The sequence below is a fragment of the Otolemur garnettii genome, unplaced genomic scaffold (genome assembly GCF_000181295.1).
Source record: "Otolemur garnettii isolate 467f Iridium unplaced genomic scaffold, OtoGar3 scaffold00161, whole genome shotgun sequence".
In the NCBI taxonomy this organism is placed as follows: domain Eukaryota; kingdom Metazoa; phylum Chordata; class Mammalia; order Primates; family Galagidae; genus Otolemur; species Otolemur garnettii.
The window spans coordinates 3,272,848-3,296,354 of NW_003852556.1; the positions used below are offsets into that span (position 1 = coordinate 3,272,848).

Consider the following 23,507-nt stretch of genomic DNA (forward strand, 5'->3'; position numbering starts at 1 on the left):
GGCGCACTCGCCGCCAGCCGCCACCAGCCCCGGCAGCCTGTCTTCCAGCAGCGGGCACGGCTCGGGCTCCTACCCTCTGCCTCCGGGCGCCCACCCGCACCTGCCGCACCCCTTGCACCACCCCACGAGCCAGCGGCCCTCCAGCGGCAGCGCCTCAGCCTCTGGCTCCCCCAGCGACCCGGGCTTCATGTCCCTGGACGAGTACGGCTCCAGCCCTGGCGACCTAAGAGCCTTCTGTAGCCACAGGAGCGACACGCCTGAGTCCATCGCGGAGACGCCTCCGGCCCGGGACGGCAGCGGGGGCGCGCTGTGCGGCTACATGACCATGGACAGGCCCCTGAGCCACTGTGGCCGTCCCTACCGCAGAGTCTCTGGCGACGGGGCCCAGGACTTGGACAGAGGGCTGAGGAAAAGGACTTACTCCCTGACCACACCTGCCCGGCAGCGGCCGGTGCCCCAGCCCTCCTCAGCCTCCCTGGACGAATACACCCTGATGCGGGCCACCTTCTCGGGCAGCTCCGGCCGCCTGTGCCCGTCGTGCCCAGCGTCTTCTCCCAAAGTGACTTACCACCCCTACCCGGAGGATTACGGGGACATTGAGATTGGGTCCCACAGGAGCTCCAGCAGTAATCTGGGGGCAGACGACGGTTACATGCCCATGACCCCCGGCGTGGCCCTCATGGGCAGTGGCGGGGGCAGCTGCAAGAGTGACGATTACATGCCCATGAGCCCCACCAGCGTGTCCGCCCCCAAGCAGATCCTTCAGCCTAGGGCGGCCACGGCTGCCTTGCCCCCCTCAGGAGCCGTGGTGCCAGCGCCCACCTCTGCCGCCAACAGGACCTTTCCAGGGAATGGGGTCAGTTACAAGACCAGCTCCCCCGCGGAGAGCTCCCCCGAGGACAGTGGGTACATGCGGATGTGGTGTGGCTCCAAACTGTCCGTCGAAAATGCTGACAGCAAGCTGCTTCCCAATGGGGACTACCTCAACATGTCCCCCAGCGACGCGGGCACTGCCGGTACCCCACCCGACTTCTTCTCTGCAGCCTTGCACGGCGGGGCGGACACGCTCAAAGGCGTGCCCGGCTACTGCTACAGCTCCCTGCCGCGCTCCTACAAGGCCCCTTACGCCTGCGGAGGGGGCAGCGACCAGTATGTGCTCATGAGCGCCCCTGTGGGGCGGATCTTGGAAGAGGAGAGGGTGGAGCCACAGGCCACCCCAGGGACGGCTCAGGCGGCGGGCACCTTCGGGGCCAGTGGGAGTGGCCACACTCAGCCGCATCACCCCGTAGTGCCTTCCACCGTGAGGCCCAGTGGCAGCGGCCGCCCCGACGGCTTCCTGAGCCAGCGCTGTCGGGCCGTGCGGCCCACGAGGCTGTCCCTGGAGGGTCTGCAGACGCTGCCCAGCATGCACGAATACCCTCTGCCGTCAGAGCCCAAGAGCCCAGGCGAGTACATCAACATTGACTTTGGCGAGGCGGGAGCCCGCCTGTCGCCGCCTGCCCCTCCGCTGCTGACGTCGGCAGCCTCATCCTGCTCGCTGTTGTCCGCCAGCAGCCCGGCCTCGTCCCTGGGCTCGGGCACGCCGGGCACCAGCAGTGACAGCCGGCAGCGCTCTCCGCTCTCCGACTATATGAACCTCGACTTCAGCTCACCTAAGTCGCCCAAGCCGGGCACCCAGAGCGCAGACCCCGTGGGCTCTTTGGACGCCCTCCTCTCCCCCGAGGCCTCCTCACCTTACCCACCGCTGCCCCCACGCCCTGCAGCATCGCCATCCTCACTGCAGCAGCCGCCACCCCCGCCGCCCCCAGGGGAGCTGTACCGCCTGCCCGCAACTTCGGCCGCGGCCACTGCCCAGGGCCCCCGAGCTGCGTCGTCGTCGTCCTCTGAGACTGGGGACAATGGTGACTACACCGAGATGGCCTTTGGTGTGGCTGCCACCCCACCACAACCCATTGCAGCGCCCCCAAAGCTGGAAGGTACCCGAGTGACCAGCCCGACATCTGGCCTCAAGAGACTGAGTCTTATGGATCAAGTGTCGGGGGTCGAGGCCTTCCTGCAGGCCGGCCAGCCTCCAGACCCACACCGGGGCGCCAAGGTCATCCGCGCGGACCCACAGGGCGGTCGCCGCCGCCACAGCTCGGAGACCTTCTCCTCGACTACAACCGTCACCCCAGTGTCTCCATCCTTTGCCCACAACCCCAAGCGCCACAACTCGGCCTCTGTGGAAAACGTGTCTCTCAGGAAAAGCAGTGAAGGCAGTGGTGGCGTCCTTGGTGGGGGCCCAGGTGGGGGCGACGAGCCGCCCACATCCCCCAGACAGCTGCAGCCTTCCGTCCAGCCGCCCTCCCTCCCACCTCAGGCCCGGCCTTGGGCCCCAGGCCAGCCTGGGGGCTTGGTGGGCTGCCCTGGGGGCAGTGGTTCTCCAATGCGCAGAGAGACCTCTACCGGCTTCCAGAATGGTCTCAACTACATCGCCATTGACGTGAGGGACGAGTCGGGACTGGCCCAGCCACAGCCTGGAGACAAGAGTTCCTGGGGCCGGACCCGTAGCCTTGGGGGTCTCATCAGCACCGTGAGCGGTGGCGGCGGGTGTGGGGGCCCGGGTCCTGGCGGCCTGCCCTCTACCGGCACCTACGCCAGCATTGATTTCTTGCCCCATCACTTGACGGAGGCCACCGTGGTGAAAGGTGAGGCGCTTTGCAGGGAGTCTGGTGGGCGGGAAGTGGGGGGAGCCTGGTGGGGTTTCCCTCCTCTCCGTTGTTGGCTCCTTGACGGGAACGCCAACTTGTTGGCTCAGGCCTGTTGGTTTGTTTTACTCTTGGCTGCCATGTTCTCCTTCCTCCAAAGAACTTGCCAAGAGCAGTCAAATGGTCTTTGATTTGAATGGACTTTGAGTTTGTTTAGGCCCAGCCCACTTCTCTCACCAGTGCCACAGCCTTTTCCTTCACACGGTTAGGAGTGTGGTGGTAGAGATGGGATGGAGGGGGGGCATCCTGCTCAGGAGGACCTGACTGAGCCCTGGGCCGAAGACCCCAGCCCTCTCTGGGTTTTTCCTAGCAGGACCCCCCCTGATTCTTGCCCAGTCTCCAGATTTATAAAAACAGGCCTGCAGGTCATCTAAGAAGTGAGCATCCATTTTGGTGGTAGCTAAAGAGAACAGTTAACTGTTTCAGTTTTATGCTTAAGCAGCAGGAGCTTCCCGTCTGTCTTAAAAGGTGGGAGGGTAGCACTGCTCAGACACAGGCTACAAGCAGTGGTGGGCTTGCGGGGACATGGGAGCCGCCTGGGCCTTGGCTGGAACCTGGCTCTCTGGTCCGTGTTAATCCCACACTTCCCCATGCTGTAGGTCTGGGGTGTGTTCCAGACTGCCTGTTTCTGGTGAGTCCCCTTGTATTGGAGATGCTGCTGGTTGGGGAAACCGGCCTCGTGGACCCGTCCCAGGTGAGAGTCTCCTGGGAGGTTTGAGCCATGATGTAGGGGCCTCAGCCCTAGACACAGTCAAGTAAAACATCAGGTGGGCCGAGGCCAGGATCAGCGTGTTTCAGAGCCTGAATGGTCTTAATTTGGAGTCAGTGCTGTAGAGAAAATAAGTGAAGGATGGAAACTCTGTCTTTGGAGGAACAGTTGGGTATGAGGGTGCCGGCATTGTTCTTTCCGCCCTCATCAAATATCTGTGAGGAGCAGCTGATGGTATTTCCTGGCCATCTAAACTTTGCATGGGGTGTGTAGGAGGGGTCAGAAGGGGGGGAGGCGAAAGGGGGTTGAATGTTCAGTTTAAGAGGGCTTCTCTAATTTCATAGCTATTTCTTTGCATGGGTGCTAGCAGACTAGAGGCTGTGCTGGGACCACAAAATGTGTAGCAGCAAATAGTGTTGTTCCAGTGCTGTGCTGGAGCCTGGCTGACAGTGGACACCATCTGCAGTGGTCCAAGGTGATGATGGAGGTGGCTTGGAGATTCATGTGTCTTTTGTTCTTAAAATAAACAGACCAGTCTGATGCTCTGGACATCCAGTTGGTTTTATAATGTATTTGAGACTGTTGGTCCATGGGATTTGAAATTGGAGCTATAGGGTGAATACCCTGCTATCCTAGGGTAATAGAGTAACAGCTACTTCCTTTTTTATTAAAAATGATGAAAGGAGTCACAGGGAATCATAGAAGGGTGGTGCTTCTGCATCTAATTAAATCAATTGCAGCCGTCAGAATGTATCCCGTGAGCAGTGACTCTCAGCTGAAGGCCACTTTGCTTGGGGTTACATTAGACACTGTTGCTGGCCTGTCAGAGTTGAAGGGTCACATGAACGTAGCAGCAGAATTATAAACGTGTGGGAAAATACACAGTGCACATGTGAATTTATTTGGTATTCCCAGATGTGAATATACACGGTGAACATCAAAGTAATACATTTTGCCCAAATCTAATTCTCCTCGGAAAAATAACCTGAGAACATGACACCTTTTTCTGCTTTCAGTGAAGCAGGCAGTGCAGACCTGGCTGGGGTTGGGGTGGGGCTCCAGGAGCAAGTTCTGGGGTAGGACAGCCGCAGCTTGAGGGGGTCGAGGCCTTTCTGATAAACCAGGCACATTTAGAAACAAGATTCATATACGAGATAATAAGCTTCTCAGACTAGTGGACATTTTGAACTTCAAGAGATAAGTTTATTTGGAGACCTAATTCAGCTTTTGTTTACCATTTCCCCCCAGTGTGAAATTGCTTCAGCCTATAGGATTCCTGACTCTGAAATCCAAACAATGTGTGTTCTGTGGGTACTGAACAAAGATGAGAGAGAGGTTGGTTGCTGCTGTTCTATTGTAGGTACCCTTCTAAGAAGGAAAAGAACAATTTTAAATCAAAATAGATAGCTGTACTCTGTCTCGTGTGCCAACACCACATTTTAAAAAAAGAAATACCTGCCAAATCGGATTTCTAGTAAACTGAGTGGCACACAGAACAGCAGGATGGAGAGACTAGAGCCATCTTAGTTCACACAGGACAAGAGTTGTGGTCTGCTGAAACAGAAAGAGAACATTTAGAAACTCCAAGTGAACATCACACAGGCAGGGAGGAAGATGTTTGTGGTGCTCCTGAAGGAAGAGTTCGCAGGAGCTGAGTGTCCTCGGAGAGAATGATCTGTAGAAGCCGCTCCCAAAGCATTCCTTTGAAGGCTGAGTCGAGAAGGACTTTCTGGACAGTGGGCAGACAGCAGCTCTGCCTGGCTCTTAAATGTGACCTGTGTGTCCACACCAAGCTCCTCATGTTCCACGTGGGAAGCCCCATCAGTGGTGCTGAAGCTGAGTAATTTGGGGTTACTGGGGTGGTGTTTAGTGTTTGCATGAGTGGCAGCACGGCAGTGAAGCCCTGGCAGTGTGTGGTAGTTGTTTACAGTAGAATGGGAATGGAGGTTGAGCTTACAGGCAAGGGCTCATTTCAAAGCTCACTTCAGATGCATATATTTTATTGGTCCGGAGGAAATTATGCATCTTATCTGGGGGCAAGAGAATGTCACTTATCATGTGGGGTTTGTGTGTGTGTATGTTTGTGTACACGTAGAAAAATCTAGCCAATCTGTCAGAGTTTTGTTGTTGTTTTGGGAACTGGGGATATGTGTTCCTCTTCATTGGGATTCTCATTCTAAAATCACTTTTATATATTAGAGCAGCTTAGGTAAGAATCACCACTGAAAGCGTCTTTATTTATATTGTGTTTCTTTGGGGAAAGAACACGGGACAAATGTTTCTAAAGGAACAGTCAAATCTCAATTTCTGTCCAGAAGTATTGCCTTTTGACGTCTTAAGGCAGCGGATGGGCATATCTTTGGTAATCCCCTGAGATCCCTTGACGGCCACAGAGCCTTGTTTTCCTGTCATGGTGCTGTTTGCTTTCCTTGGCTTGTGCCCCGAGGAGACGGTGCGGTGCCCTGCTCTGCGCTGTGCACAGGGACAGACAACCAAGGTGCTAGTGAAAACACACAGGCTTTCGTGAATGAAAGTCACGTGACTTGTTCTATTTCCTTTATTGAAAGAGAAACCTTTACAAAAATAGTCCTTCATAGAAGGAAGCATAGTAAGTGGAACACCAAACCAGGAGTCAGGAAAGCGGGTTTGTCGGCTTAATGAGTCATTGTGTGACTGCCGGCAAGCCACTTATCCCTCCTTCTCACCTTCTCTGTCTGTAAAATGGGGGCGATTGTAATCCTTTCCTGCTGGTGTCACACGACCACTGGGAGGTAAATGAGATTGGGGTAAACATTAAGAGTGTTTTAAGCTCTTCTAAAGGAATGTGCGGATGAATACAATGATTCTGTGAATATTTATAATTTTGCAAGTGTAAATATAAGCTGGAAAGAGACTTTGTAAACCGCTACTTTTAAGTTGAAAAAAACAACAACTCAGAGTAGTCTGGAAATGGAGTCCATACTTTCCTAAGAGATGCTCACCTTGCCGGCTTCATCTTTAATTTCAGGACAATGTCTGAGAACCGCTGGGTTTTCTCCTCCTTAAGTTTTGTTCATGGGTAATTATCAGTTGTAACAAAGTAGTGCCTTGAATTACATAGTAAAATAACAATTAGGGGAAACAGCATCCTAGTCCTGAGACTGTCTTAAGTCTGTCAGTTACCTTTTACAACTTGTTTATGTTAAGAGATGTTGACAAGAGGAAAATGTGTCATTAGAATATGCATTTTAAAAACTTGACTCTTAAGGATGGCTACACTAAAAGCAGACGGAACCCTTTGAACTCCCAGTTGTTTAACTATCCATTGTTTAGTCTGGGTTTTCATTCTTTGGGGTTGATTTTTTTTGTAGCACCACACTGGTTGTCTAATAGAATAGGAAAATGTTTGGCTCTTTTGTTCTCTTATCTCCCAGAAAGGAATTTAAGCAAACAACTAATTTTGTATTTTTTAGTACAAAGTATTAGAGGCCCCCTTTCTGCAGAGAATTTGCAAAAGCGTTAGTACCACCATAGGCATATTAGGTTTTCTGTTAAAATTCCCACTAATGTATTTTCTTGAGAAGCACAGTTCCAAGAGCTGGTTTGTGTGCCTGTGTGTGTGTGGATTTGTTTTATTTTGGGTTTGTTTTGGAGGGATTGGGGTTCAGGGTACTGATAAGAGCACAGCCTGAAGTGTTCCATTTTCACCTGAAAAGCATAAAGGATAATGTAACTTGACCCTTCTGCATTGCCAAGTAGAGTGAGGAAAACACTGGCCATGAAGCAAAGTGCTGTGCTCCACCCCACACCCGGCCAGTCCTTCACTTGGACAGAGCTATACTGGGGGGGGGGCTTCTCTGTGGAATTCTCCAGCACAGGTCTGAGAGGGATGTACAGGGTGTCCTAAAGTTGCCCTTAAAGTCATTGTCAGTAGGAAAAATGGGAAATTGTAGCTGAACGTACGATTGTTAACAAAATGTTCTTTGCAAAATTTTACAAAGTACTTAGAAAATATCCTCTACGTGTTGGCCACCTCTTTATAACATCTTGTAATGAATATTTTTAAATAAAGGTACACTTAGCTGTGATTTCCCGTTTCCCCTATGTATGGCGAATTTAAGGATGACTTTTGAGGCAGCTTGTATATTTCTATACAAAATGGTCGAGCCATCTTTGTGTTGGCATTTTAATAAATAGAATAAAATCTCCAAAATTATCAGTAGTATATATAATGCTGTTTATCAGGTCCTGGGTTCTGTGTGGACAGTGCTGAGTTCAGATGGGGGACTCAATGCTTGTTTTGACTGGGTTCTTCCAAGATTGTAGTGGTTATTTTGACTCATTTAAGGTAGATACTTGTGGACAGAGTTGAATGATGGGTTGGTTTTTTAACTAAAGAAAACTGCAAAGCTATATCGTTCAAGACTGAGGAAATGCCAAGGTGGCTGACCGGTTTTTTCCAAGATAGCTGCAGAGATTTACATTAACTAAGCACTAAAATACAATGCACAGATGAACATTAGACTAGAGGGATGGAGTTGATGTTGTCAGCCAGCGTTTCGTTCTGTGGGTACAAACAGCACAGGAGCCTCCTGTGCTCAGTGGTCTTAGCACTTAATTGAATTCATTACATTAAAGGGCTAAATGGGATTGGGTTAAAACTTGTAGGCTACATGTTTACAGATGACAAAATAGTCAATTTAGTGGTTCTGATTTCTCTTTCATTGGACTAGAAAAGTACTGAATTGCATATAGTTCCTTCTGCATCTCCAAAGACCCTGTAAATAAGCAGATGAACGTGTCTTTGGGGTTTGCCCATGTTCTTGTGCCACATATGACATGTTTGCAAATGAGATCTTTGTAGTATTTCTTAATGTGCTTTTACTGAAATTCGGAATATTTAAGTCAAATATTTTGACCCACATTATGCTTTGAAGATGAATGATCACGTGAATTCCACCTGGTAAATACTTTTAATATTTGTTTTAAAGAGTATCGTGTTTTCCAGAAGTAAATATTTGGGGCCAATATTCCTGTGTAAATGTGTGTATAGTTCCATAATAGTTCATCCATTCGTATTCCAGGAGGCATGATGTGAATTTATTTTTCATAATTGTAACTCAAATACTAATGATTTGATCTCTGTTCATGTTGGGATTTTATAACCTTAAGCATAATTTTAGTGTTACTGTTAACATTTTCCCTGTGGAATTGGTACAGATACTGGAGTGAATTATTGCGGGGTAATATTAAATTTCAAATTTTTTCTGTGTGTAAAAGTATTACAGTATATTAGGTGATTTTAGTAATTATCTTAGAGTCCATACATTTATATTCAGAACGCCTCGCCCTTTCGTGTGATGTGAATGCACAATCTCCCAATCTTTCACGTTGATGAAAGAGGTGGACACTTTTCTCTGTGCATTCTATGTAGACTTCAGTAACTCCATCGTTTGTCTCCAGCATGGAACTACCAATCCCACAACTGGGTGAACAACTAATGATTCTGAAACAGTGCTGCTGAAGTTGGATATAATGAAAATGTAGCCCTTGTTCTGATCAGTAGTGAAAGGTAATTGCCCACGCCTCCCTTCTGTGGGTCAAAAGTACTGTGTAAAATTCATTTACTTCACAGTGTGAAGATGTTTTCATGCATACAATATCTAATGCATGCAGTATTCCAAAAAATTTATGACACAGGCAGAAGCCCCAGGAACCCCATTTTCTAGAATAAAGAAGCTGTAACTTAGAGTGGCCAGGTGACTTGCCCAAGCTCACTGAGCCCAGAGGAGGAGTGCGGGGCTCAGCCTGGCTGATCCTGACTGTGTCCCTGAGTCTGCACTCACCTCCCGCAGTCTGTGTGGGGACTCAGGTACAGTAGGCTCTGTAGGAGCCCACTGTAGGCCCGCTGCAGACAACTTTCTTGTTAAACGTTTGGGTTGTTAGTTTACTTGAGAGGTAGTTACTTAACTTCACTCTTGTTTTCTTCTGCATGGTATTAATTCAGTGTAAACTGGGCCCACTTAAGGAGGAGGGCTGGGCGCGGTAAGAGAGCCCTCTGCTGTTTTGTTTCCTTTGTGTGTGTGTTTATTTTTGTTTTACCAGGTTTATACCTACCCATTTGATGAACTTAGGATTGATACTACTTCTAAGGCTCTCCTGCCATCAGTGAGTTTTAGAGTTGACGGTCACCTCGGTGCTGGCTCACCTGTTAACTGTGGTTTCCAGTCTAGTAGTCGACAGAGTGGGGAACTTGCATCCCTGCATCTGTTGTGAATATGTTTTAGTAAAGCAGACTGTGTATTATAATTGATAAGGTACCTCTCCACCACCAACACCAAATAGTTATTAGAGCTCTTTCAACTCCATGTGGTAAAGATCAAGAAAAAAAAATGCAAGGGTGTTTTGAGGGCAAAGAATTGGAAACTGTTGATATAAAGTAACTTGTTTATTTTAAGGTTGTGAAAACAGTCTGAGAGTAGTGAGGCTTCTTAGTCAAGGTTGCAGATTTAACTGTTTGTAAATATTATCAAGAAAGAATAGGAGAAGGTGAAATGAGCAATGACGTGTCTTAATGGCTCTGTGTACGGTGAGGAACTCTCCACAGGCAGATCAGCCCTTTAGAACAGCTTAGTCTTTATAGAGTGATGTTGGTCTTCTCGTATCGGGACATTTTAGTAATTTGCTTCGTACCCAGACTGAAAGGTACCCTGGAAATAAGAAACGGAGAATCCAGAATCCCTGAGTAGGGAAGCATTTTGTAGGTGAGAGGATGTGGCTGTTCACAACCATGTCAGCTGTGTGTCCTGAAGAGGCAGCGGAGTGAAGATTTAGCAGATATTTAAGATCATGCACTTACTTGTTAAAGACAAAAAAAGAGAATTCTTGGGATGATTCAAGTCTGAAGACCTACGTGATCTGGCAGAATGTAAGCCCTTGCTCTTTGTAGGTAGGGTCAGCCTGGGCTGGTGACGCCGTAATTATGAGGTCAGTGGGTGTTTTCAGCTACTGTTTTAAGAGTCTTTGAGATGCATTTATTCTATAAATTAAATATCATATACTCCTCACTATGAATAAGGGCATTAAGACTTTCCTAAGAAATGAGTCATTAACCTATTTAATGATGAGTTTACTTGAAAACTAACCAATTTAGAATTCGCCTAAGGACCAATAAGTAACTAATCCGTTGACGGCAGGTGGTTCTCTTCTGGGGCATTGAGTATTTCATCAGTGCCTTTGTTTTTGAGACTCTTATAAAAGAAGAAAACGTCATTTAACTAGATTTTTCTTTGCACAGCAATGGTTTAAATACAAATTTCATTAGACAGAAGGTGCCAGGTCTCTACTGAAGTGACTCTAACCTCACTTTCAGATCATAATGGATCCTTCAGTGGGAAGGGAGCAGGTGAGTGTGCAGCCGCTGCCCTGGTGTTTTGTCTACTTGGACTGCCAGCCTTTCCAGCTCCCGGGAAGAGAATGCTTCTTTCCTCACAGATGGCTGCCCCAGGGCCGTGGCCTGACACCCTGCATGTGTGCACACAGGCCAGCAGACAGGACTGGACACACAGAGCAGGAAATGGTTCTTCTATCAGGGATGAAACTTTTTCTTTCTTTCTCTTTTTTGTTTTGAGGCAGAGCCTCCCTCTCTCACCCCAGGTAGAGTGCTGTGGCATCATAGCTCACAGCAGCCTCAAAGTCGTGAATTCAAGAGATCCTCTTGAATCAGCCTACCAGGTAGCTGAGACTATAGATAGGTGCCCATCACCACATCTGGCTAATTTTTCTATTTTGAGTAGAGACGGGGTCTGGCTCTTACTCAGGCTGTTCTTGAACTGTTGTGCTCAAGTGATCCACTCGGCCTCAGAGAGTGCTGGGATTAGGGGTTTAAACTTTCTTTCAGGTTCAGGAGAAAGTCCCGTTCAGAATGCCCTGCCTGTGGTAATGGGTTTGCTGGGACCTTATCAAGCTCAGTGGGAAAACTAAGACAGATGATGATTCTGATGTGCTAGCAGGGAGTCCTCACACATAGACCTGAAAATCTTTCCCTGAGTGAGGTTTGGACCTTCCGGGCACTTTCCTTTCTGCTGAGGACTTGACGGAGACTTTATGCACCTTATTGCCCAGGTGTGAAACCACTGAGAACAGGGACTGAAGCCTCTGAGAATAGGGACTGAAACCACTGAGAATAAGGACTGAAGCCACGACAGTCTGATCCCAGGAACTCCCAGCTGTGTGGGAGAAGCCAGCTGGGGTCCCACTGTGTGAGTTTTACCACCCTGGGGTGCCAAGCACCCTGCCAGGGCCCAGCTCTGGCTTGGGGGGAGGACTCTCCTGCTGTCCTTTCTTGGTTCAGGACTCAAGGTGCCCCCAGTGGATGGCCCCATGAGGAGACTTGTGAAGCTAGGAGAAAAGTTTTGGAAGCAGGCCAGGATATCTGCACTAAATCTAAAAACCATGCAGGGAATGCCTTAGAAACCCCAGATAGTGAGCAAGATGGGACGAGTCTCAGCTTCCAGCGTGTCGAGCCTCTCGTCACTGTGTGAGGAGGTGAGAGAGGCAGGGACAGGCTCCTGTGGGCCCTGGCCACTGCCCAGCTGCTGCTCTTGCTGGATGGCGGAAGCTTCTGGAGAAGGAGAGCATAGTGGTCAGTCTCCCACACCACACCATGGATGCATTTTTAAAAAAGCAAGTTACTCAAGTGATTTGCCCCGCCTTTATTTTTATATGATAGTTCATAATCATTCTTATTTTCTTCCTGCATAAAAGTGACCTAAAGTAACACTTTAAATATGTGCCTGAAACAGAAAACAAATCCAAGAGCTGCCCAGACTGCTTTCCAGTTGGTGGTGAAGCTTGAGGAGGAACTTTGGTTGTTGGGTGCGCATCTAAGAAACGCACAGTTCAATCCACAGTATACTTAGGCATGATTTCGCAAAATGTACTTATTGCAAAAACTCAAAATCTTTTAGAGTACTATAAATCCAGGAATGTACATTTATTTTAATTTCAATTTTAGGAAACTAATTTCAGTTTAGCTGATTGAGAAAGCAAAAAAAAATAAAAAAATAAAACTGTAATAATGGACCTTGTGGAAATATCAGGTATGAAAACTGCCCAAAACTATTGTAAGTGTGAATTTGCAAGCTTTAAGAATTTATTTTGACATGTTTTTTAAAGTATATTTTACTTTATTTATTTATTTATTTTTGGCTGGGGCTGGGTTTGAACCTGCCACCTCTGGCATTGGGGCCAGTGCCTACTCCTTTGAGCCACAGGTGCCACCCTATTTTGACATGTTTTTTAAGTGGGGATTTTCTCTCAGTGGTTGTATAAGCTTCCATGTATAATGACATTTTGGTATTTAAGGTCAGATTAAAATTGTAAGTGTGCAGGAGAATCCACTCACCTTGGTTCAGTTTTCCTTGTTATGATTATTTGTGGTTTAGTTTATCAGTAGTGTTGGTTTATTAGTGGTCCTTGTTCCAAATGAAATAACCGCTGCAATAAAATATCCCAGTTTTCTTGGTGTGGAGCAATTAAGTCCGTAGAACAACTTGGGTGATGAGTGTTCTTGTCTGTGACTCTTGAGTTCCTCCAGTTCAGTTAGAGTGTTCAAGATTCAGCAGTCTTCAGCCAGTTCCAAAAAAGGCGGAACACAGTCGGATTTTAAGCAGGTCCGTGTCCTGAGAGCTCGGTCTGCGCCGACACGGTGCTGGTGTCCTGAGTGAGGCAGAGGAGCTGAAACAGTCTCTGTTCCCTCATTGCGCTGCAGTCACCGTGGGCATCAGTCTGCCAAGGGCCCTTTGGGGCAGGTACTGATCCTTTCAGTGGGTGCCCACCCTTCCTGTATTCGTGACCAAAGACAAAAATGGGCTGTTCCTTGCTGGAGAATTCTGGTGGAGCCCCTCAAATGTTTACTCCTCTTCCCTCCCGAAAGTGAGGAGCAGCAGATGAGGGGGTGTTTTTGAAAAAGCTTTCTTCTCTGAAGACCCCAGCTTTGACTGTGCTGTCAGCACAGCTCCGGGACGTGAGACGTGGGCTCACTCTGCGCTCCCAGCAGCTGGGCTCTGCTCTCCCGCCATTGCTTCTGCGCTCAGTCTCTGCTGCGTGTGGTTGATTTCCAGAAACTTCCCAGTCTTAGGTTTTCTGATCTCTTTTTTCAGCTACTCCTGATTCTTCTCTCTGCTTACTGTCAACTGTTGCTTAACAAGAATCCCCCTATTTAATGAGCGGGGTAGGAATCATTTCTTTGAAGTCATCCTTTCCTTTCCCGACTTCTTCCTCTGCCTTCCTGAAAACCCTGTAAGGAAGTGGCCATCTAGAAGGTGTTCGGAGCTGCTACCTGCTGCTGCGTATAAGCATTCCGTTCTGTAAAAACACAAACATGTATGTGCTGTTCAACATTTTTTGGTGAATTATCCACAAATACTTCATATAATCAAACTTCTTTTTTAATTTTATGCTTTGAATTGCTTTAAGAACTGTCATTCTCCTAGGAGCTTCCAGATAAGGCAGTGATGTCCCCAGACACACCTGTAGTGGATATGCTGTACGTAGGCTTTTCAGAAGCCTTTTGTAAAACCGTTTATCCCGTCCTTTTTGCAGACATCCATGACCTATCCAGGAAAGTCCCCTTCCCTTCCTGTGCAGAGGAGGCTTCCCTGCCACCAGCACCCCCCAGTGCTCACGGTGCTGCCTCCCACCCTGAGAACAGCTCTGCTCCTGGGCCCCCTGCCGGCTGCTGCGGTGGCCAGGGCAGTTGGAGAAGGGAGATCCCACTTGGCTGGGCAGCTCTGTGTCACCAGCCCATCAGGCTGAGGTGGGAGTCTTGCAGGTGAGTTTCCTGTCGTAATTACCTTTACCACCTTTTACTGTTCCTTCTTAACAATAAACAAAACAAAAAACGACAGGAACTTCACTTACAGAAGAAAGGATGGCATCTCCCTTTAACTTTTACATTTAGCCAATTGTTGAATTTCAGCTTTTTTTTTTTTAAAGACAATTATATTCCTATTGGAAATTTTAGAAATCTTTCTTCCATCTGAACAATATTAAGAGACAGGCTAGATGGAAATAGGTTTGGTTTTTCAAGCTAAAAAGAGAAACAGAAGGTGGAAGTCTTCATTAGCTTTCTGCTTCTGAAATACAAGCAGTAAACTGAATTGTGTGCCCTTCCGTTTTTTTGTGCCTTCAGGACATCTAAGGGACACAAAGAACAGAAGGTGAGGATAGATGCTCTCCCTGGAAGATGAGGCAGCGAGAGGGAGAGCTGGCTTTGCACTCTGCAGCTTGAGGTGGTGGGGAGGGAGTCTCCTAGATATCTGGGGGAGAAGGATGCACAGCTGTGCAAAGGCCCTGGGGCAGGAATTGCCTGGGGGGTTCCAGCATGAGGAACTTGCTGACAGAGACAGGTTCAGGTGAACATAGGATGGAGGAAGAAAGAGGTCATGAGTGGCTGGGGTTTGTGGGGCCTGGCCAGCTGTCTCAGGGACTTTAATTCACATTGAACAGTCTGCAAAACAAAATACAGTCTCTTGGGAACACTTAACCAACTTTTATACCAGAGCCATCTAATTCTGTCCTAATGTTTGTGGTTTCCTTGGGTGGCATTTTCTACTTGGTAAGGCCTATGTGAGCTCTCGAAGTTCTTCCTCAAAACGAGTATATAGAATTCGAAAAGACCTAAAAGTTTTCTACTGGTGTGAGGACACTAAGATGTCATTGCAGCCAGAGACACCACTGGGACATGTTTAGGAGACAAACAACAGAATAAAAGCACAGGTATTATGGAATGACACACTTTACTCTAATAACCCATATATTTGTGGAGTACATCATCATTTATAAAACATTTAAAAGAGGCTTTCCTTGTAGGGTAGGTTCTTAATGTTATCCGTATGTATGTATGTATTTTGATTAAAAAAACCCTGAGAGGCAGAGACCACTAAGCATTGTGCTGCCAGCCCCTGCCCTGGCCCTCGCTGCTGGAGGAACTTTCCCCAGCCTACAGGGAGAGGAAGAGCTCCTGTCACCACCTGATACTGTATCTTCCAGGCAGCACAAAGCCTTCATGCCTTCATTTAAAAAAAAATGAACTCTCCCTCCCCCTCACCAAGCATAAGCTATTCTGATCTCCCCCTGGAGGCTGGGTGCCCATGCAGTCTGCTTCCCTGTGGGGACTGCTAGGTTCAGGCTTATAAAACAAATCCATTTTATTCTTCAGCTAATCTGGAAACTAAAATGGTAGAAAGTAACAAATTTATAGATAATTTATTATTCCATATGGTGCATAGAGATTCTTGTTTAACAGGAAAGTGCTAATGGAGGGAATTTTGAACCCAGGGTGTCAAAACCTGAGCTGCCAAGGCCCCAGCATCAGAGGACCCTGGTATCTTCTTAGGCTGGGGGGGAGAAAAACACACATTTAGTGAATAGACGCCAGCCAATTTGTGCAGTTCTTTGTAGCTTGCATAATTTAAAAACTGGAGTGTTTAGGTCTATCTTTAGAATTGAGACTCAGTTTGATTTAGTCTTTCTAAAATACATAAAAAAAATAATGGAGTATATGAGAAGTCTTAAAGCACGTTATCCATTTTGGTAGGATAGGAGTGAGGATTCCGTCCTTTGTCTGTTTTAACTGCCTTGGTAGTTATTCTGTCTGGGTAGATGTTGTAGAATGGCCTGGTGTTCTCTAAGGAAAGTTGGGAAATCACAATTATTTTATAATGAATTCATAGGTCCTAAGGATGACAAAATTATACAACTGGCAACTTTTAAATGGTCAGGTTGATTTCCTGGGATGGAAGCTCATTGCCTGATACTTTGCTGGGAGAGGATTTATTAGGTTTGTGATTTATGGGCTGTAATTACTGTATAGGAAGTGTCCATCTGCTGGATCCTGCGTTTTGTCACTTTGATTACAACCAAGGTGGTTAGAAAGGTACGTCTCTCTTAGATCCATTCTTAGAAGTCCTAAAACACAGCTTTAAATCCTCTCTCACAGCACAACTTGCTTTTAATGTGGAAATACTCACTTGATCAGTTATTGACCACTTGTTGCCTTCACGATCTGGTGGTCAGCAGCTTGGGGATTGTATCTTTTAAGTCGTGGGTACTTGGTTCTTCCCCAGGGTTTCTTCTCTCTGGTGAGGTGGCCAGGTGGCCATGACTGTGAAGGTGTCTCCCCTGTTCCCATATGGTCACTCAGCCCTGCAGGGTTTCTGGCCTCTGTCATTGGTCTGAGAGGCAGGAGCATGGGGCTTGTGCTTGCTCTGGAGCTACCTGGGGGTCCTGGACAAGTCATTATACCCCACTGGACCCCACAGCTGGGGTTGGGGTTCATGGTTTCCATTCTGGCTGTACATCTCGGTTTCCCTAAGAGTCTTTACAATGTCCCAAGGCCAAGTCCTGACCCAGGCGTCCTGGGGCCTGGGTAGCCCTTCTGAAACTCTTGTCAGCCTTTAAGCATTTGAAAATGTCTTCAAGATTCTTACCATTTAAGTTCTGCCAAGGCTAAAGAACTTGTTCTTCAGAAAGTTTACTCTGCTTGGACTCCAGTTCAGTGAGTAACAATATAGACACTTTGGCATCTGGGCTGAAAGGGCATGTGTGGTAACCTGATCTGACCTGTGCACTGTGGGAAGGCCTACTGGTCACCTGACTTGGGCAGGCAGAGCCAGGGTGGCGGGAGGAGGACACACAGGTGGATTTCTGGTCCCCACTTAGCTATTTTATTTTCTTTTTCAGTAAATGAATTTTATATAGTTGGTGGTGTGGCCTTTCCCATTTCTCAGTAAATAGCACTTCATCTAGATGTGAACCTCTGTGTTCTGTGCAGAGGAATTTAAATGCCAACCTACATTTTAGTGCACCTTTTTATATAAACCAGAGAGAAAGGGATACTGTCTTCCCTGGCCTGGACTCCGCAGAGCACTGCTTGTCAGCGGGTGACTCACTGTGGTCGCTGGCCTCGTGTGACATGGAGAGGGGTCTGTGCGTTTCCTGCTGGGCAGCCCCTTTCTGGGCGTTTCGTCCTGTCCACAGGGCATGGAGAAGGCGGCGCGTCAGAGGCGCCCTGCGCAGCGTGTGAGAACTATTAGCTTTCAGTGGCCTAGAGTTACCCCCAGATAAACAATCCTACTTCTGTTCTGCTGCTAGCCAATTAAAACCGGTTTATTCATTTTCTTCTGGGAGCTGCTGGCCGTTGTTTCTGTGCATTCATCAGTTGTTTATCTGCTGCCTCGAGTCGCAGTTGCCCGTGATGTCATCCATGGCCACGCCAGTGAGCCAGGGAAGGTGGTGAGAGGAGCCCGTCCCTCCCTGCAGCTCTGGGCTGCCTGGTCTTAAGAAGTCTGTAGTTCAAAACACAGCAAGTGCTTACACGTCTCCATTATTGGAAGACGCACAAAGGAATCAAGGGCAGGCCAGCCACCGAACGTGAGTCATCCCAGCGGCATGTGCCTCCCTGTGAATGAAAATATCTGCACATAGATACTTTGTGTTAATTATACATTCTGTATGTAAAGGCGCCTTTGATAGTTTCACTGTGATCGCATGGGGGGTGCAGGGCCGGAGAGACAATGTCTGCACATTCACAGGAGGCAGCAGGGCTGGACAGGGGTGGCCCTGGGACCCCATTGCCAGAACCCTGACCCTGGTGCGGCCATTATATCCTCTCCACCAGCATCACCTTGAGCTGTAGGAGTGGCCTGTGGCCTTGAGGCAGAGAGTACACCTTCCCTTAGCTCACGGGGAGCAGCAGCGTGTGGTTGAGATGGTTAATTATGGGGAACAGAAACTCCAACCTGTGGGGAGACAACCTGGGCCCTGGTTCCAAATGGGTTTCGCCCTCCGCCTTGGCTTTACAAGTGGGCCTTTCATGGTTAAAGGTTTTACATAGATACATTCTTCCCCTAAACAGACAAAGCTGGATTCCCAAATTATATAGTTATTGTAGACTGGGGGAGAATTTTCTTATAGTTACTTAGGTATTTGAAAACTTAGGTATTTGAAAGAAATATATTGTGTACTTTGTAAAAAAGTATATATTGTATTGTTACATGTATATATTGAAATGATATATATGTAACAACAGGTTCTTTGGAGATGGATGTATTTTGAACAGTTACTCCATATTCATTTGATAGGAGTAGTATAACAATTAGGTTTTATAACTTCAGATATAAACCATATAAACATTTTGATAGTGTACATAAAATACATTTTTTACATCAATGAAAAGATCCTATGTACACAATTGTGTTTTATCTGAGAAAAGAATTATATTGTTTGCTGCATATTTGCAGTTTTGATGCGAGTAATACCACTCAGCCCACGTGTTCTTACTAGGGAAGACGCACGAGACTCCATGCACATTCTCAGTTGCAGGCCGAGAAGGGATTTGGAGCCTCTGTGAACTGCAGATCTAATGTGTGTGACTGATCTTCCCCTCTGTTAGAGTTGAGAACACTGGTGCGGCATGTAATTAGTGAGAATTAGATCTGTTCAGTTCTTCATGTTACACATGAAAAGCGGAGCGGAAGAGCCCTCGCTGCTGAGGGAAGTTCATGTCAACAGTGTGCTGGCTTCATAAACGATTTCTTGACTTGAGTCCTCATTTTCAGTAGGGTCTATAACTGGACAGCATGGGTCTTAGTGGATAGGATTGCATTTCTAAAGTATGTAAGCTTACAGATAATTTTCAAAGGGGAGTTAGTTTTCAGGGGTAACATACTGGTGAATAATATGTGGTGTTATTCTGACCAGTTTGCCCACCTGTCTGTTGATGTCTTCCTTAGTGAAGACGGCTGCATTAGTGGCCTCCTAGGAGGACTGGCACAGCATTCTGTAGAGTCAGGTGTAAACAGTTTGGGCCTTGTGGCCCTGCAGGCTGTGTTACCGCCAGGTAACTGCTGGTGGAGCGCAAGTAGCCCTGTAGAAATGAATAAACAGGGCTGGGTCCTAATAAAGCTTTATTGACAGAGACAGGCAGGAGGCCAGATTTGCCGTACTTCAGGAAGCTCAGCTTTAGAACACCCTCTCCTGTGAGCTGGTACAGGTTTTCTTTGCTTCTGGGTCCACAGTCTTAACGCTTTGTTTTCCTTTAGAAAATTTGACTTGGTTTTTTGTTTCTGAGAAATGGCATAAAGCACATGGGGTTTTTATTAGTCCAACTTAATTCAACAGGACTTAGCCAGCATGGTGCTGGGGGCAGTCCAGTCAGTCATCTGGTAAGAGAGACATCCCTGAGGCCTAGAGACACCATCTAGGATCATTTGTGGAAAAGCGTTAAAAACCAGCATGGTACTTAAGGCCCTGTGGTACAGTGTGAGCATTTGCACTCTGGGCCCAAACGATAGACACATGTGGGCTCCCCACTACCCATTCCTACCACCTCATCGTGGTCAAGAGGACAGAGAGGAAGGTTTTCCAGAAGTTGAGGCCTTAGCTCTTCCACTGGCCAGCAAGGAGGTGTCAGGAAGTCATGCATGCGGCCTTATCAGGTTTTTAACTAGAAAAGATGGAGCAATTCATAATTTAAGAGAAATGGCTTACCAGCGATTCAGGGGACGATTGATTTTGTCTCTTGGGTATGTGTGCTGGAGAATAAATACTGCCTCTTGCCTGTGCTGCTGCTACAGGTATGGGGTCATTACAAAAGTTTTAAGATGAAAATTAAGAAATTTAAAATCCATGGGCAGAAACAAATGGAGCCCTCCCAGCAACCGAGCTGGCTGAGACCTGCACAGGTGAATCAGAAAGGATGCTGTCTACTGTGTTTCTTACAGGGGAAATAACGGCCCCAAACTCAGTCTGGCTCAAAACTTCGTAGTGACCTGCATTTGGTCGGAAATTCTTGCCATGGAAGCTTTCCCGTGACACCTGCTGAGGCTACACACTGTAAAACTAACTCAGGTCCTGCCTGGAGAACTCAGAACATATAGAGGAAATGTGGAGTGCAGTGGTTCAAAGTCTGGGAAGCCTGATTGTGGGTCTCCTCTGGGTGGTTAAGATGAATGAGCTCTGTGTGAAGGATTAAACAGGAGTTAGAGGAGGTAAGATGCCTTTCACTCACCCCAGCCTGGGAGACAAGTGGATTGTCTCCTGCCATTCCCTGTTGTATCATTAAAGTCAAGTTACAACTTGATGGGAGGAAATGTCTTTAATAACAAGTATACAAAATGAAATGATCTTAATGGTGAGTAGAAGTGATGAGCTCATGTCAAAGAAAGTTCTAAGTCTTTCTCAAGTAGGGCTGGAAAGCAGGGCATTGCCTGTCTAACTTTGTCATAGGGAAGTTATTCCGTATTCTCCTAATAAGTGAGTTTTTTTTTTCAGCGTAAAAATTCAAGCATCTTTTTCTTAGAATCTCTGGCTTGTTATCACACCCGACCTTATTTTTTTTCCACAGTCTTAGAGCGTTTTGCTTTGAGTCAAGTAAAGAGATACTAAGTTATCAGCTTTGTTCTTCTAGGAATTTCTCCTGCAACTGAAAAGTTTATTTTCCCTTGCAATTCTGTGTTTAACACAAAAGGTTTAAAGTGGGTGCTGCTGAGATGTGGCTGAGAGAGAATCGTGAACTCACCAGGGGGTTCATTTCTTTGTTAATCGTATTTACCAGTGGAATTACAAATTTTAAGAAACTTACTGTTTCAGGTTGTCATGCAAATCAATATTCCTAACATTCTTAATTGAGTTATGGCTGAAAATGACAAAGCGTTTTTACCTGGTGGATGAATGTGCCCTCTGGGTGATGCACTGTTGTTCACTGAAGGGCTGTGAGGCCCAGAGGCTGAGGTGACCTCCAGCCTTGCTCTGAGGGGGGCAGGGGCGCTCTGTGGGGGGCAGGGCGTGTGTGAGCGGAGCTGCCCTGACCCAGGTGTACCTGCTAGACTCTGAACACTGAAATAGGGCCCTGAGGTCAAACCAGACCAAACCCAAATTCTCTTGAGAAATCATAGAGGAAAGGTCGTGGTGAGGCAGAATGCATGTCTAAAACACTGCTGCTGGTTTTCTTTGGTGGGCCAAGTCCACCTCCCTCATTTCTAACATGTTCCAGGATCAATAGTCACTTTATCATCTTTAATGGAATTGTAATCGTGGCCCCCAGCTCACTGGTGGTGTGAGGGGTGGGGGTTCTGACATTCCCTATGTTACAAGGAAGCTTTCCTGCTTGTTTTAGTAACAGAGCTAACTTAGTTTTATTTTTCCCACCCTTCCCCTCCCTCCTCCCTCCTCCCCCTTCCTCCTCCCACCCCCTCCCTCCCCCTCCCTCCCCTCCCCCCTTTCTGGGCGGAGCCAGCAGATTGGAGGCGGAGCCTTGGCTGACAGCTGTCTTGCTCATCTGCGCCCTGGTTGCTCTTTTAAGTGGGAGAGGAAAGGGTCAGGATCCCTGCTGTTCTGCAGGGAGTTATGATTACCAGCACACAGGACCATATTCCACACATGAATGTCATCTGTCACAAGTCACTGCAGAGAGATGAGAACTGAGTGGGCTGAGTGACATGTCACATGGGACAATTCTCAACTCTTTGCAAGTTTTTTGGTTGGTTTTGGGAGTGTTTCTGTTCCCTGTTTTATTTTTTACTGAAGCAGCTCTAGACGGATGCTTCTGTGAGTGGATTTCTTTACAAAGGGCCGTCTGCGGGGCAGCGTGGTACGGCGTGTAACTGTCTGGCGGTCAGGGCATCAGCAGGCTCACGTTCTCGACGTGTGGGACCTCTGCAGGCGGGCGGCCTGTGCTTTCTGCACATCTGTTTGGGAGAAGCGTGTGGTTCTTCCTGTCTTCATTTTTGTTTTATGGTTGCACCTGATGAATTCAAAGAGTGTCTCTCTTCTTAATGAATATTCAGAGTAGAACAGCCATTTTTGCCAGAATGTCATCTTTAGAGGGCATAAAAGGTTGAGAATATCAAATTAATAGTCTTGAAAATGTTTTCTTTTTGCTAGTCTGGACAAAGCAGACTAATTTTTAGGGGAGGAATAGTTTAACTTACTTTAAAAGTAAATAAAAACGCTAAACATGCTCTCTCATCCCAGTTCATATCTGCACGCGTGTCTTTCCTCCCCGCCCCTCTGCCTTCTTCCTGGGGCAGGGGTGATGCTGAAGGCGTCTAGTTGTGGTGGGCATGGTTGTCTGTGGCTGCTGTCCTCCTGGGCACCTGTTCCTGGTATTTGGGGCTGGAATCTGTGTGTGCATTGCACAGCACCTCGCGAGAGCCTGCACCTGTGGGCCCTTTTTCTTTCCTATGGCCCATCGCCTCCTTCCCAGGGTAGCTGGGGCCCTTACGAGCAGCACAACTCCCCCTCTGGCTCATGTTGAGAAAAATCGTCTTAGATGTCACCCAAGGCATACAGCTTCTGTTTTAGCCTTCTATTAGAAATGAAGACAATTACAGTTAAGTTGTTAAAACAGACCCCTTTCTTCCTATGTGCACTTTTAGCAGGGAGTAGTTGTGTTTCCTCAGTCTCCATTTTCTCCAAATTCTTTTGCTGCAAGTTGAGCCATCTGGCTGCAATTCGGGGGTTGTCCCAGTCTTTACGTTTGTGAGGGTACTGCCAGGCATCCCCATCTGTCACCCCAAATTGGCTGCAGCCACCTAGGGGAGGGTCTCTTAAGCCAGCCAGTGGTCAAGCAGCAGGTCCGTGGGTGGCAGGCTGCTAAGTAGTGTGAGGCAAAATCCCATGGTCTAGGACAGGGGTCCTCAAGCTATTTAAATGGGGGGCCAGTTCACTGTCCCTCAGACTGTTGGAGGGCCAGACTTTGGGCCCCAGGACGAGTTGGCTGCTAAGCAGGACAGACAGCGGTGGCAAAAACACCCTGCCGGCCGGATAAATGTCCTCGGTAGCCCACATGTGAGGACAGCTGGTCTAGGAGGTGTCTGTAGAAAGCAGTTGTTTTTTTGACCTAGCAGGAGACAAGTTACATCTGCGTGTGTTTGCTCTGGTGCACGTGTGTACGTATAAAAGTGTTTGAAGCACCACACAGCTGATGCCCACATACTAGTGTTTGCTCTGGTGCACATGTGTATGTGTAAATGTGTTTGAAGCACCACACAGCTGATGCCCACATA

The 23,507-nt window shown here is 47.5% G+C and overlaps 1 protein-coding gene across 1 annotated transcript in view; it reads left to right on the forward strand.

Annotated features, from left to right (window-relative positions):
• The window catches only part of IRS2 (insulin receptor substrate 2), a 30,444-nt gene that overhangs the window by 1,831 nt on the left and 5,106 nt on the right, over positions 1 to 23,507 (forward strand). Inside the window, 3 exon segments of the mRNA XM_023519192.1 lie at positions 1 to 2,687; positions 14,041 to 14,159; positions 14,162 to 14,269. The exon segment at positions 1 to 2,687 is cut by the window's left edge and continues 1,831 nt beyond it. Of these exon segments, the coding sequence (XP_023374960.1) occupies positions 1 to 2,687; positions 14,041 to 14,159; positions 14,162 to 14,269 (2,914 nt within the window).